Raw genomic sequence first — 15,668 nt, forward strand, 5'->3', positions numbered from 1 at the left:
TCTAATTCTTCCTCCAGGTGAATACAAGATTCATCTGTGAGGAATACACGTCCTCCAAGGAGGTCATTCCAAAACAGGTCATTCCAAAACAGACCACCAAGGCAATCACGTAGAAATATTTCGATAACTCTGCGTGATCAGTTTGTTGAGAACATGAACCGCTGGGATGGCCAACCAACTTCTAATCTTTTCAGGAGACTGAGGGAATTGCAAAGTGGCAGAATCTGAGGTAGCAATACCAGAAGGGTAGCTGTTACTTCCACAGTTCCCCAGAACAACTCTAGTAGCTCCAACAGTGGCTCCAGTTATAACATGCAAAGCTATAACACTGCACACTATGCGCGATGCACATGTGGGCAAGTTCCCCATAACTAGGGGTGCCCTGCCTCCCGCCAGGGGGAGGACAGGGATAACAGAGATAACAGAATCTATTGGGATGTGTACATCCAGTGGCCTGGCACTTCACAATTTCGGAAGTACAGGGCCTTGGTTGACACAGGAGCTCAGTGCACCATAATACCATCAAATTATCAGGGATCAGAGTCTATAACCATTCTGGGAGTCGCTGGTGGATCTCAAGAGTTAAGTAAGGTGGAGGTTAATATAAGTTTAACTGGTAAACAATGGAGGAAGCATACAGTTGTGACCGGACCTGACACACCTTGTATTTTGGGAATTGATTTTCTGAGAGAAGGGTGTTTCAAAGACTCTAGAGGTTACAAATGGCCTTTTGGAGTAGCTTCAGTAGAAACTGATAGACAAAAATTTAAGCTATCTGCTAGACCTGAGCTTCCTGATGAATGTGCGGTTGTGGGACAACACAAGATATGGGACATTAAATTGCCAGTTGCTTCTCAGACTGTGCATCACAGACAATACAGAACCAACCGTGACTCTTTGTTGCCCATTCAGAATCTGATTCGTCAGTTGGAGAGTCAGAAAGTCGTCAGCAAAACTCATTCTCCTTTCAACAGTCCAGTGTGGCCTGTGCGAAAGCAGACTGTAGACTAGCGTCTGACGGTAGACTACCGAGCCCTAAATGAAGTGACACCACCTATTAGTGCAGCAGTACCAGACATGATGGAATTCCATTATGAGCTGGAATCCAAAGAGGCCAAATGGTATGCTACCATAGACATTGCGAATGCATTTTTCTCTATTCCCATAGCAGAGGAATGCAGGCCTCAGTTTGCTTTCACCTGGAGAGGAATCCAGTACACTTTCAACAGATTGCCAATGGGCTGGATCCACAGCTCAAGCATCTGTCATGCAGTGATCCACGACGCTCTGGAGAAAGGCGGTGCTCCAGAACACATCCAGTTCATCGATGACATCATCGTCTGGGGTAAAACTGCTGAGGAAGTCTTCGAGAAAGGTAACAAAATCATTAACATTCTTCTGAATGCAGGTTTTGCCATCAAGCGAGACAAGGTGAAAGGACCTACCACAGAGATTCAGTTTCTGGGAGTGCAGTGGCAGGATGGACGCCGACACATACCAGTGGATGTGGTAAATAGAGTCTCCACCATGGCAAATCCCACAAACAAGCAGGAGACCCTATGTTTCTTGGGGATAGTGGGATTTTGGAGGCTGCACATTCCTGGATACAGTCAGATTGTGAAACCTCTGTATGATGTGACTCGAAAGACAAACAGTTTCCACTGGGGACCTGAACAACAAGCAGCCTTTGACCAGATAAAGCAAGAGGTAGTTCAAGCAATGGGTCTGGGACCTGTCCAAGATGGTCCAGACATTAAGAACATTTTGTACACGGCTGTAAGTGACAATGGTCCAACCTGGTGCTTGTGGCAAAAAGCTCCAGGTGAGACACGTGGACGACCTCTTGGTTTCTGGAGTCGAGGTTACAGAGGTTCAGAGGCTAAATATACTCCAACAGAGAAGGAGATTTTAGCTGCCTATGAAGGAGTGAAAGCATCTTCTGAAGTGATTGGAACTGAATCACAACTTCTCTTAGCTCCCAGATTACCAGTTTTGAATTGGATGTTCAAAGGCAAGGGCTCCACACCACATCATGCCACAGACTCAACATGGTCTAAGTGGATGGCTCTGATAACACAGAGAGCTCGAATGGGAAATCTTGAAAGACCTGGTCTACTGGAGGTGATCTCAAGTTGGCCTGAAGGTATCAACTGTGCTAAACCTCCAGAGGAGAAAGTAACTCGTGCTGAGCAAGCTCCTCCTTACAATGACCTTTCTGATGATGAAAAGAAATATGCTTTGTTCACAGACGGTTCCTGTCGTCTTGTTGGAAACAAGCGAAGGTGGAAGTCTGCAGTGTGGAGTCCAACACGCCGAGTTGCAGAGGCGAAGGATGGAGAAGGAGAATCCAGTCAGTTCGCAGAGGTAAAAGCTGTCCAGCTAGCTCTCGACGTAGCTGAACGTGAGAGATGGCCAAAGCTTTATCTCTACACCGACTCATGGATGGTAGCCAATGCTCTATGGGGTTGGCTAAAGAACTGGAAGAAGAGTGGTTGGCAGAGGAAAGGAAAACCCATTTGGGCAGCCAACCTGTGGCAGGACATTGCTGATCGAATTGAGAGAATTCCAGTGAAAGTGAGACACATTGATGCTCACATTCCTAAGAGCAAAGCTACTGAGGAACAGCAACACAACCATCAGGCAGATCTAGCTGCAAGAGTTTCTGAAGTAGACATGGACTCTAATCTTGATCTCGACTGGAAACACCGAGGTGAGATATTCTTAGCTCGGTGGGCTCATGATTCGTCAGGACATCAAGGCAGAGATGCAACATACCAATGGGCTCATGACAGATCCACAGACATTTCCATGGATGCTATCACACAAGTCATCCATGACTTTGACATTTGTGCTGCTATTAAGCAGGCAAAACGACTTAAGCCCTTGTGGTATGGTGACAGATGGTCCATGTACAAGCATGGTGAAGCTTGGCAGATTGACTACATCACTCTACCACGTTCTCGTTCTGGCAAGCAATACATGCTTACTATGGTAGAGGCAAACACTGGATGATTGGAAACTTATCCAGTTCCACATGCAACTGCACACAACACCATTCTCGGTCTGGAGAGACAGATCCTGTGGAGACACGGAACTCCAGAGAGAATTGAGTCAGAGAACGGAACTCATTTCAAGAACAACCTTGTAAAGAGTTTGGGTATTTTCACCCTCAGGAGAGGCTAAACCTGTCCGAGGGGTGGTTTCAGCTGAAGGTCCGGGTCACACTTATTGGGTAATGCAGGAGAGTGGTGAAATTCAGTGTATTCCACAAAGAAATTTAACTTTAGCTGAAAGAGGTTAATTTCAAACTGTTGTATAGCTACATCGTGTCCAGAGGAAGAATCAACGAGGAATCTACGGTGCACGAACCCTGAGAACCCTGAGAGCCCTGAGTCAACTAAGAGACCCTGAGGTTCCCTGTTTCCCTTTTCTTTGCTTCGTCGGCAAAGAGACAAACTGTTTTCCATTTTTCTCATTTTCTGATTTTCTTGGACTTTTGAATCATGTACATCTGAGCATAGCCGGAATGGACTATGAACTTTACTTATGAACTGTAAATATCATTCTGGATTGGATGGACAGTGTGAACAGCCAATGAAATTGTTTAGAAGGGGTGGACTGTGACCGTTTGAGGCTGTCCCCTTAAGAAAGGGAATATTGTAGTCGGATGTTTGTAAACGAAAAGACGGATCTAAACTAATTTCATTGGTAGATTGGGAGGAAGCACCTTCTGAACTGGGAGTGCAGCAGAGTATCATGGGCATTCCGGCACTTTTCTGGTCAGTCTGTCTTCCCCCTCCTTCGGTAGCAGCAGCTTGCTGTTTCTGGGCTTTCAGCCAAGGCTTGACCTTGAAAGTGATAAACTGCAAGGCCTGTATTAACTGCTTTCCAGTTAACACATAACTGCTTCTAACTTTTTTCTCTTTTCTCTCTTTCTGACCTTCTCTGGGGAAAGCGGGAGAGAAGGGGGAGCAGAGGTGGGGAACCCCCTCAGCAGAGGGGGGGAACTTTCATTTCTGTGCTGCTTTGTTGTATATTTTTGTATATATTGTAAATATTGTAAATTCTGTAAATTCCCCTGCATATCCTGTATTGCTTTGTAAATATACAGCACCCACTGCTTTGCTAATTCAGCTGTGAGTTTTTTTTCCCTTTTCAACTTTCTTTCCCTTTACTTTACAGGGGGGAGGGAGGAGGCTTTTTGGCCTTACCCTTCCAACCCTACGACAAGAACTTAAGAGATTATCCACTCCAACCTCCCTGTCATGGGTAGGGACACCTCTCAACTAGACTTAGTTGCCCAAGGCCTCATCCAACATGCCCTTGAAAAACTCCATCCTCTCTGGGCAACCTATTCCAGTCTTGGCAGCCTCGTACTGAAGAACTTCTTCCTCAGATCCAGTGTAAACCTACTCTCCCTCAGCTTCAAACCACTCCCCCTTGTCCTGTTCCTAGACACCATTATGAACAGTTCCTCCCTAGCCTTCCTGTAGGTTCCCTTCAGGTATTGGAAGGCAGCTATAAGGTTACCCAGGAGTCTTCTCTTCCCCAGGCTGAACAACCCCAGCTCCCTCAGCCTATCCTCATAGCAGAGGTGCTCCAGTCCTTGTGGACTTACTCTAACAGTTCTATGTCCTTCTTACGATGGGGACACCAGAACTGGATGCAGTATTTGCGGTGGGGTCTCAGCAGAGCAGAGTAAAGGGGCAGAATCCCCTCTCCTGACCTGCTGGCCACACTCATCTTGATGCAGCCCAGCATGCAGCTGCCTTCTGGACTGCATGAGTGCATGGCTGGCTCATGGTGAGCCCTTGGTCTCTTTCTTCAGGACTTCCCTCAACACACTCTGCACCCAGTCTCTCTCTGTGCCTGTGATTGGCCCAAAAATAATCATAGAATCATAGAACCAGTCAGGGTTGGAAGGGACCACAAGGATCATCCAATTCCAAACCCCCTGCCATGGGCAGGGACACCTCACACTAGATCAGGTTGGCCAGAGCCTAAGTAAAAAACCTTTCCAACACTTAAGCCTGAAGACTTGGAGAAACAGCAAACAAAGCACTTTCACATGACACCAAAATGGAGAAGCGCTCTGTAGTCTTTGGGGGTAGAAGCAATGCTCCATGCCCTGCAAACATACCAGAACTGGTTCACCCTGGGGAGGGTGGTAATGGCTCTGTCCCAGATGTTGCGGGCATGATTAACCTGGCAGTTCTTCATCTCCATCTCTGCATATTTCAGCCAGAGGGTGACGTTTCTGTAGTCCACATCTAAAGCACGCTCGTAAATGGATCGGGCCCTGGAAAGCAAAGAGAGGTTGGGTGTGTAACTTGCCTCCAAGACATTCATGGTGTTTGTCAATGTGTGCCACAACAGATTTGGATCACAAATTACCTCTGTATCTCTTTCAGGCTTTCCTCCCATTGTGCATACTTTATCCAGTTGCTGATAACAGTCCTGTTTTTTCTTATGTTATCTTCAAAAGTCTGAGGAGAAAATGATTTCTGAGAGTGACATATCCTTCTGTGCAGACCAATCTTCTTATCAGTGGCTTATGGGATATTATCACAGTATCACAGTATAACTTAGGTTGGAAAGGACCTCGAGGATCATCGAGTCCAACCTATCAACACAGACCCCATGACTAGACCATGGCACCAAGTGCCACGTTCAATCTCCTCTTGAACGCCTCCAGGGACAGCGACTCAACCAACTCCCTGGGCAGCCCATTCCAATGACGAATGACTCGCTCGGTGAAGAACTTCCTCCTCACCTCGAGTCTAAACCTCCCCTGGCGCAGCTTGAGACTATGTCCCCTTGTTCTGGTGCTGGTTGCCTGGGAGAAGAGACCAACCCCTTCCCAGCTACAACCACCTTTCAGGTAGTTGTAGAGGGCAATGAGGTCACCCCTGAGCCTCCTCTTCTCCAGGCTAAACAATCCCAGCTCCCTCAGCCTCTCCTCATAGGGCTTGTGTTCAAGGCCTCTCACCAGCCTTGTTGCCCTTCTCTGGGCACGTTCAAGTGTCTCGATGTCCTTCTTAAACTGAGGGGCCCAGAACTGGACACTGGCTTATGATGGGAATGAACTCTGAATGTCTTACACCAATGCAGATGGAGTAACAAATCATACTCGATACAACACTTTCTAAAAGTCATGTAACAGAGAAGCCTGAAGTGTGGATCAGGACTAAACAGAACAGGACTAAACTCCAGTTCCTGCAACCTGATACATGAAATACTGATGGGATAATCATAGAGTGTTGGGAGTTGGAAGGCACCTCTAGAGATCATCTAGTCTAATCCACCTGCTAAGGCTCTCCTAGAGCAGGCCACACAGGAATGCATCCAGATGGGTTTTGACTCCACCACCTCTTTGCTATCTCTTTAAAGCAAGCTATCTCTTTAAAGCAAGATGCCTTATTCTCTGGATTTAATATGCTGGCTTCAAAGGTGCTAGACAAAGTTCACAGCTTAGTGTCAATGGTGAGGGCATTTTCAGTCTTATAGAATCGTTAGGGTTGGAAGGGACCTCAAGGATTATCATCATTTTCCAGCAGTCCTGGCTCACTGGCGAGGTCCCAGAGGACTGGAAGCTGGCCAACATGGTGCCCATCCATAAGAAGGGCCGGTTGGATGAGCCAGGGAATTATAGGCCTGTCAGCCTGACCTCAGTGCCAGGCAAGATCATGGAACAGGTCATCCTGAGTGCAATAACACAACACTCACAGGATGGCCAAGGGATCAGGCCTAGCCAGCATGGATTTAGAAAGGGCAGGTCCTGCCTGACCAACCTGATCTCCTTCTATGATCAGGTGACCTGCCTGGTGGATGTGGGGAGGCCTGTGGATGTAGTCTACCTGGACCTCAGCAAGGCCTTTGACACCGTCCCCCATAGCAAACTGCTGGCCAAACTGTCAGCCCATGGCTTGGATGGGAGCACACTGAGCTGGGTTAGGAACTGGCTAGATGGCCGAGCCCAGAGAGTGGTGGTGAATGGTGTCACATCCAGCTGGCGGCCAGTCAATAGTGGTGTGCCCCAGGGATCAGTGCTGGGCCCTGTGCTCTTTAACATCGTTATTGATGATCTGGATGAGGGCATTGAGTCCATCATCAGTAAATTTGCTGATGACACCAAGCTGGGGACAGGAGTTGATCTGCTGGAGGGTAGAGAGGCTCTGCAGAGGGACCTCGACAGGCTGGACAGATGGGCAGAATCCAACGGCATGAGATTTAACACACATCCAAATACCGGGTTCTGCACATTGGCCACAACAACCCCATGCAGTGCTACAGGCTGGGGTCAGAGTGGCTAGAGAGCAGCCAGGCAGAGAGGGACCTGGGGGTACTGGTCGATGGCAGGCTGAACATGAGCCTGCAGTGTGCCCAGGCAGCCAAGAGGGCCAATGGCATCCTGGCCTGCATCAAGAACAGTGTGGCCAGCAGGAGCAGGGAGGTCATTCTGCCCCTCTACACTGCACTGGTTAGGCCACACCTTGAGTACTGTGTCCAGTTCTGGGCCCCTCAGTTTAGGAAGGATGTTGACTTGCTGGAAAGAGTCCAGAGAAGAGCAACAAAGTTGGTGAGGGGTTTGGAACACAAGCCCTATGAGGAAAGACTGAGGGAGCTGGGGTTGCTCAGCCTGGAGAAGAGGAGACTCAGGGGTGACCTTATCACTCTCTACAACTACCTGAAGGGAGGTTGTAGACAGGCGGATGTTGGTCTCTTCTCCCAGGCAGCCAGTACCAGAACAAGAGGACACAGTCTCAGGCTGCGCCAGGGAGGTTCAGGTTGGATATTAGGAAGAAGTTCTACACAGAGAGAGTGATTGTCCATTGGAATGGGCTGCCCAAGGAGGTGGTGGAGTCGACGTCATTGGAGGTGTTCAGGAGGAGACTTGATGTGGTGCTTGGTGCCATGGGTTAGTTGTTTAGGTGGGTTGGATTGGTTGATGGGTTGGACACGATGATCTTGAAGGTCTCTTCCAACCTGGTTTGGTTTATTCTAAATAAAAGTTATTCTAAATAAAGGATCAGCCAGTGCCAACCACCCTGCCATGGGCAGGGACTCCACACACTAGATCAGGTTGCCCAGAGCCACATCGAGCCTGGCCTTAAAAACCTCCAGGGATGGGGTTTCTACCACCTCCCTGGGCAACCTGTTCTAGTGTCTCACCACCCTCATGGGGAAGAACTTCTTCCTAACATCCAATCTCAATCTACGCATTTCTAATTTTTTTTCCATTCCCCCCCAGTCCTATCACTCTCTGACACCCTACAAAGTGCCTCCCCAGCTTTCTTGTAGCCCACTTCAAATACTGGAAGGCCACAAATAGGTCTCCTCGGAGCCTTCTCTTCTCCAGACTGAATAGCCCCTACTCCCTTAGTCTGTCCTCATAGGAGAGGAGCTCCAGCCCTCTGCTCATCCTTGTGGCCCTTCTCTGGACACCTCCCAGCACCTCCAGATCCCTCCTGTAATAGAGACTCCAGAACTGGACACAGTAATCCAGGTGGGATCTCACCAAAGCAGAGTCGAGGGGAAGAATCACCTTCCTCGACCTGCTGGCTATGCTTCTCTTGATGCAGCCCTGGCTCTGGCTGGCTTTCTGGGCTGCAAGTGCACACTGCTGGCTCATGTTGAGCTTCTCATCCACCAGCACCCCCAGGTCCTTTTCTTCAGGGCTGCTCTCAAGTCAGTCACTGCCCAATCTATATTAGAGCCTGGGACTGCCCCAACCCAAATGCAGGACTTTGCACTTGGTTTTGTTGAACCTCATGGGCCCACTTCTCCAGTCTGTCAAGGTTCCTCTGGCTATTGACAAGATCAGTACTACTAGTATTTAACAAATGGTTGAAAATGGTTTACACAGATTCACAGACTGCATTGGTTTGGAAGACTCATCTTGTTCAACCTCCCTGCAGTCAGCAGAGACACCTCCAAATGCATCAAGCTGCCCAGGACCACACCAAGATTAGTCTTGAATGTATCCATGGATGGGGCTGCGACCACATGCCTGGGCAACCAGTTCCAGTATTTTACCACTTTCACTGCAAAGAACTTCCTCCTTAACACAGGTCATGGTTAACACAGTTAATGTGGCACTTCTTACTGCTGATCCTGAGAGATGAACATAAGTAACATGAACCATTGTCTTTCCAGGGCTGTGCTGTTGATTATCTGACTCCATCCGCTCTGTGTTTGTCTCAGTGAGGTAAACCAGCAGCCAGCACCCAGCACAGTGCAGCCTTCATCAGGAGTCCTAGCTACAACAGCAAGGAGGGAAATGCACCCTCAAGGCTCAGTACGGGGATGATGGTTGTGCTACAATGGAACCCAGGCCTATAAGCTTCAGAAAATTAGACATCAGGAGGAAGTTCTTCACAATGAGAGTGGCTGCCCATGAATGTAGTTGAGGCCCCATCCCTGAAGACATTCAAGATCAGGCTTGATGTGGCCCTGGGCAGCTGGAGATGTCCCTGCTGACTGCAAGGGGGTTAGACAAGATGACCTTTGAGGGTCCCTTCCAACTCGATGCAATCTGTGAATACCAGTCGTAACTTACGCTGCCTGTGTCTGAAACAATTGCTGAGTGCGGAAAACATTTGGAGCTCCCTGTTGGAAAGGTGCTTGCTTTGCTGATTCAAGACAGCAACTGTCAAAGCAAAAAAGCTGAACAAAACCATAAATAAGTTTGCACAAGCAAAACAATTCTTTTAAATGCATTAGGAAAAAAACATATACCTCATCTCACAGAGCTCACATTTAATAATAATGATAATAATAATAATAATAATAATAATAATAATAATAATAATAATAATAATAAACAACCAGGTTGGAAGAGACCTTCAAGATCATCGCGTCCAACCCATCAACCAATCCAACCCACCTAAACAACTAACCCATGGCACCAAGCACCCCATCAAGTCTCCTCCTGAACACCTCCAATGATGGTGACTCCACCACCTCCCGGGGCAAACCAATCCAATGGGCAATCACTCTCTCTGTATAGAACTTCTTCCTAACATCCAACCTAAACCTCCCCTGGCGCAGCCTGAGACTGTGTCCTCTTGTTCTGGTACTGGCTGCCTGGGAGAACAGACCAACATCTGCCTGTCTACAACTTCCCTTCAGGTAGTTATAGAGAGCAATAAGGTCACCTCTGAGTCTCCTCCTCTCCAGGCTAAGCAACCCCAGCTCCCTCAGTCTCTCCTCATAGGGCTTGTGTTCCAAACCCCTTACCAACTTTGTTGCCCTTCTCAGGGCACACTCCATCAAGTCAACATCCTTCCTAAACTGAGGGGACCAGAACTGGACACAGGACTCAAGGTGTGGCCTAACTAGTGCAGTGTACAGGGGCAGAATGACCTCCCTGCTCCTGCTGGCCACACTGTTCTTGATGCAGGCCAGGATGCCATTGGCCCTCTTGGCTGCCTGGGCACACTGCAGGCTCATGTTCAGCCTGCCATCGACCAGTACCCCCAGGTCCCTCTCTGCCTGGCTGCTCTCTAGCCACTCTGACCCCAGCCTGTAGCACTGCATGGGGTTGTTGTGGCCAATGTGCAGAACCCGGTATTTGGATGTGTGTTAAATCTCATGCCGTTGGATTCTGCCCATCTGTCCAGCCTGTCGAGGTCCCTCTGCAGAGCCTCTCTACCCTCCAGCAGATCAACTCCTGCCCCCAGCTTGGTGTCGTCAGCAAATTTACTGATTAAGGACTCAATGCCCTCATCCAGATCATCAATAAAGATGTTAAAGAGCATAGGGCCCAGCAGTGATCCTGCCCTTCCTAAATCCATGCTGGCTGGGCCTGATCCCTTGGCCATCCTCTAAGTGCTGTGTGATTGCACTCAAGATGACCTGCTCCATGATCTTGCCTGGCACTGAGGTCAGGCTGACAGGCCTATAATTCCCTGGCTCATCCAATCGGCCCTTCTTGTGGATGGGCACCACGTTGGCCAGCTTCCAGTCTTCTGGGACATCTCCAGTGAGCTAGGACTGCTGAAAAATGATGGAGAGTGCCTTGGCCAGCTCATCTGACAGCTCTCTCAGCACCCTAGGATGGATCCCATCTGGTCCCATGGACCTGTGGGGATCCAAGCTGCTGAGGAGAGCTCCAACTACCTGCTCATGGAACACAGGGAAACTATGCTGCTCCCTGGCTCCTTCTGCCAGCTCTGCAGGCCAGCTGTCTGGAAGACGTTCTGTCCTGCTAATAAAAATTGAGGCAAAGAAGGTGTTAAGTATCTCTGCCTTTTCCTCATCCTTTGATACAACGTTCCCCTCCATGTTCACCAAGGAGTGGAGGTTGTCCTTGCCCTTCCTCTTGCTATTAATGTATTTATAGAAGGACTTTTTGTTGTCCTTCACAGTAGAGGCCAGTCTAAGCTCCAAATGTGCTTTTGCCTCCCTAATTTTCTTCCTACAAGACCTAGCAACATCCTTAAACATTCCGTGGGTTGCTTCACCTTTCCTCCAAAGATGATACACCCTCTTTTTTTCCCTTAGTTCTATTAAAAGTTCATTAACCATCCAGGCTGGCCGTCTGCCCCGGCGGCTCATCTTCCGGCACATTGGCACAGCCTGTCCCTGAGCCTTCAACAATTCTTCCTTGAAGCAGGTCCAGCTCTCCTGAACCCCTTTATTTTTAAAGGGTTTATCCCAAGGAACCCTCTGAGTTAGTTCCTTGAGTAACCTGAAGTCTGCCCTCCAGAAGTCCAGAGTGGAGGTCTTCTTGCTGCCCCTCTTAGCTTGACCAAATACCGAAAATTCAATTATCTCGTGGTCACTGGCCCCTAAATACCCTCTGACCACTACATCACCCACCAGCCCTTCCCTATTGGTGAAGAGGAGGTTGACCATAGCCTTACCCCTGGTAGGCTCATGCAGCACCTGGGATAAGAAGCTGTCCTCCATGCCACTCATCAAAGCTAACCCTGATTGGTGTAGAAACCTGTGTTCCAAAGGGTGCTGAAGAAGTACCATAATTACACAGAAAATAAATACAATTTGCAAACATTGTTTTTCTAAACTGGTGAGATACAAAACCAATTTTGCAATAGAATAAAATAGAATAGACCAGGTTGGAAAAGACCTTTGAGATCATCGTGTTCAACCTATCATCCAACACTATCTAATCAACTAAACCATGGCACCAAGCACCCCATCAAGTCTCTTCCTAAACACCTCCAGTGATGATGACTCCACCACCTCCCTGGGCAGCCCATTCCAATGGCCAATCATTCTTTCTATGAAGAACTTCTTCCTAATATCCAGCCTACACCTCCCCTGGTGCAGCTTGAGGCTGTGTCCTCTTGTTCTGGTGCTGGTTGCCTGGGATAAGAAACCAACCCCCACCTGGTTACAACCTCCCTTCAAAGTTTGCTGCAGTCCTGTCATGCTGACTGGCCAGATGTTAGTGGTAAAGAAGCTATGTGTAAACCATGTATTAACCCTTGCAATGTTTTGAACATGTGTGAGCTGCTGTGTGCTACCAGATTTTATGTTAAACAACCTGGCTTTTTAAATTTACAGGGTTTTGCACAGAAGTAACAACTTCTGTGAAAACATGAAGAATTGCTATTCAAGCAGGAACCACACACAAGTAATACAAGTTAGACCTTGTTTAAGTCTACAATGTAGTAAAACTGTAGTGCTTTATATGAGCATCAAGGTTTGAGGTTCTTCCTTTACCTTCCTTTTCCGGAGCTTGTAGTCATTTAACTCCTCAACATCTGTGATCTTCTGTTGTGGTGGTGGTGGAAGAAGTTCAAGTTCTCTCTCTTTTGCTTCTCTCAGAAGCTGTTCTGCTGTTATCTGAACTTCTGCAGGCGCTTTATTCTTCACCTGTAAAAGAAAAGTGGCTTGATTCACACTTTCTCCTTTTAATGCAAACCTGAAAGGTTCCCCCCGTGACAGGAATGGAATGGAATGGAATGGAATGGAATAGAATAGAATAGAATAGTCCAGGTTGGAAAAGACCTTTCAGATCACCGAGTCCAACCTATCCCCCAACACCATCTAATCAACTAAACCATAGCACCAAGCACCCCATCCAGGCTCTTCTTAAACACCTCCAGTGATGGTGACTCCACCACCTCCCTGGGCAGCACATTCCAATGGCAAATCTCTCTTTCTGGGAAGAATTTCTTCCTTAACATCCAGCCTGAACCTCTCCTGGCCCAGCTTGAGACTGTGTCCTCTTGTTATGGTGCTGGGTGCCTTACTACGTTCGCGATTTACCACAGACGGGCCCGGAGTCCTCCCCCACTTCCCTCTCCGAGATCGACGGGGACCTTACAGCCAGCATCAGCCCAGGCCTAGGCAGTTCCTGTCCGGGACGCGAGGCGGAGCACAGCCGCCCGAGGCCGCGGGACGGGCGGTCGCACCAGCGGAGAAGCGCGGAGAGGCACAGAGCCGCGCCCGGCCGCCTCTCGCACCGCGTTTCAGCATCGCTGTGCGACCGTGAAGGTTACTGGACGCTTCACCCGGTCTCTCCGACCGCCCTCCCCAGCCTGTGCCCCGGATCGGCCCCCTCTTCCCGCGCACCTTCGCCACTTTGGGGATCCGCTGCTTCCCGGCCGCCGTAGACGCCATCTTGCCGCCTCTCCGGGCTGGCCCTGCCCTGTCACCCCCCGACCTCACGCAGCACTGGCGAGCGTCGTTGCCGGGGTAACGGCGGCGCGTCCCGACGCCGGCAGGCAGCTGAGTCGGGCTGGACGGATAGACGGTTCCGAGCCAGGCCTCTCCGGTAGTGCCGGGGAACGGGAATCGCCACTGCGGCAGGACGGTGAGTGCCCGGCGCAGAGAGAGGACCGGCGCTCCCCAAGGGCTCGACGATGCGGGAGAGAGGCACTGGGCGAGTTTCGCCGATAGCCTGTGGGATGAGGGCGGGGAGCCAGAGATGGGTGCCTGGGGACGGAGGACTGACGGCCGTAGGAGTGATTCGCGCGCGTCTTGCGGTGTGGCAGGGTCTAGGCTAACGACGCGAGGCCCAGACGTGTTCGCGGTGAGGGCGGTAAAATCCTGTCCTGCCCTTACCGCCTGCGATACTTCCCCTCTCAGGGGAGAGCTCTGCCTGGTCCTTAGACTTAGAATCATAGAATCAGTAAGGTTGGAAAAGACCTCAGAGATCATCAAGTCCAACCTGTCACCCAACACCTCATGACAACTAAACCATGGCTTCAAGAGCCACGTCCAACCCCTTTCTGAGCACCTCCAGGGATGGGGACTCCACCACCTCCCTGGGCAGCACAATCCAATGGCCAATTACTCTTTCTGGGAAGAACTTTCTCCTCACCTCCAGCCTAAACTTCTCCTGGTGCAGCTTGTGACTGTGTCCTCTTGTTCTGTTGGTTGTTGCCTGGGAGAAGAGACCAACCCCCACCTGGCTACAACCTCCCTTCAGGTAGTTGTAGACAGTAATAAGGTCTCCCCTGAGCCTCCTCTTCTCCAGGCTAAACAACCCCAGCTCCCTCAGCCTCTCCTCACAGGGCTGTGCTCAAGGCCTCTCCTCAGCCTCGTTGCCCTTCTCTGGACACATTGAAGTGTCTCAATGTCCTTCTTAAATTGAGGGGCCCAGAACTGGACACAAGCCTTCCTTTGAGCCACCTAAGCCTTAAAACATGGGTCTGGCCTCTTCCTGCTATATGTTTTGGGGAAGGGCCAACCTGCTGCACCCCTGCTGCTGAGATGAGCCATTCTTTGTGGGTCTGCTCAGGCATGGAGTGTGTGGGTGCCGGCTGCCATCTCTCCAAGCCGTCAGGGATCTGCTGACAAGTGAACAAGTGTTATCAGGAAGAGCTGAGTGAACTGAGGTGGTTTAGCCTGGAGAAGAGGAGGCTGAGAGGAGACCTCATTGCTTTCTGCAACTCTCTGAAAGGAGGTTGGAGTGAGGTGGGGGTTGGTCTCTTCTCCCTAGGATCAGGTGATAGGACAAATGGAAAGGGTCTGAAATTGTATCAGGGGAGGTTTAGGTTGGATTTTGGGGGAAAAAATTTCTTTGCTGCAAGAGTGGTCAGACATCGGAACAGGCTGCCCAGGGAGGTGGTGGAGTCATCATCCCTGGAGGTGTTCAAGAAATGTGTGGCCATGGCACTTCAGGATGTGGTTTAACGGCCATGGTGGTGTTAGGCAGATGGTTGGACTTGATGATCTTAGAAGTCTTTTCCAACCAAAACAATTTGGTGATCCTGTACCTGTGCTGTCACCTATACCAATGTCCTGATTTTGTGTGAAAGATGTACCTGTACACATGACTTTCTCTGTGTTTAAAAGATACAAAATACTGGATTTCCTCTGTTGTCCCATTTTAGTTGGGATCTGTGGGGCCTAATAACTGGGTTTGGAGCTGCTGTGTTTGGTAGTTTGGTGAAAGCATTCTGCTTGTCCAGGTGTGTTGGTTATTTAGAATCTGAGTTAGCAGTGCCCTACTTTGTACAAATATACTCAAGAAATTGCAGAAAGCTGTAGTGTTTGGTCAGTTTAGGTTTTACATGGCTAACTCTTCATTGTATCACAACAGGCTACAATCCTGAGCAGCAAGACAGCTGAAAGATAAATGAGCTATTAATTGTTAGTCACAAATGGTCTCAATGCCTCTATGTTCTAAAATTGCAAGACATGTCAATAAATCACTTGGAGCTGGCTAATTCCCTCTGTGTGGAGGCACA

At 49.2% G+C, this 15,668-nt stretch overlaps 2 protein-coding genes across 2 annotated transcripts in view; one reads left to right on the top strand and one right to left on the bottom strand.

Moving 5' to 3' along the window:
• The window catches only part of CRNKL1 (crooked neck pre-mRNA splicing factor 1), a 44,203-nt gene extending 30,593 nt beyond the window's left edge, over positions 1–13,610 (bottom strand). Inside the window, exons 1-4 of the mRNA XM_068143237.1 lie at positions 13,546–13,610; positions 12,691–12,843; positions 5,395–5,486; positions 5,141–5,299 (exon numbers count right to left, since the gene is read on the bottom strand). Of these exons, the coding sequence (XP_067999338.1) occupies positions 5,141–5,299; positions 5,395–5,486; positions 12,691–12,843; positions 13,546–13,593 (452 nt within the window). The 5' untranslated portion in view covers positions 13,594–13,610. The remainder of the gene's footprint in view (positions 1–5,140; positions 5,300–5,394; positions 5,487–12,690; positions 12,844–13,545) is intronic.
• A 28-nt stretch (positions 13,611–13,638) lies between these two features.
• CFAP61 (cilia and flagella associated protein 61) overlaps positions 13,639–15,668 on the top strand; it is a gene marked incomplete at its 5' end in the record, with an annotated part of 345,444 nt that continues 343,414 nt past the window's right edge. The window contains 1 exon segment of the mRNA XM_068142941.1: positions 13,639–13,786. Coding sequence (XP_067999042.1) covers positions 13,639–13,786 — 148 coding nt within the window.

This window comes from Melanerpes formicivorus, unplaced genomic scaffold (assembly GCF_026170545.1).
Source record: "Melanerpes formicivorus ecotype bairdi unplaced genomic scaffold, bMelFor1.0.p_v2 SCAF_9, whole genome shotgun sequence".
Lineage (NCBI taxonomy): Eukaryota > Metazoa > Chordata > Aves > Piciformes > Picidae > Melanerpes > Melanerpes formicivorus.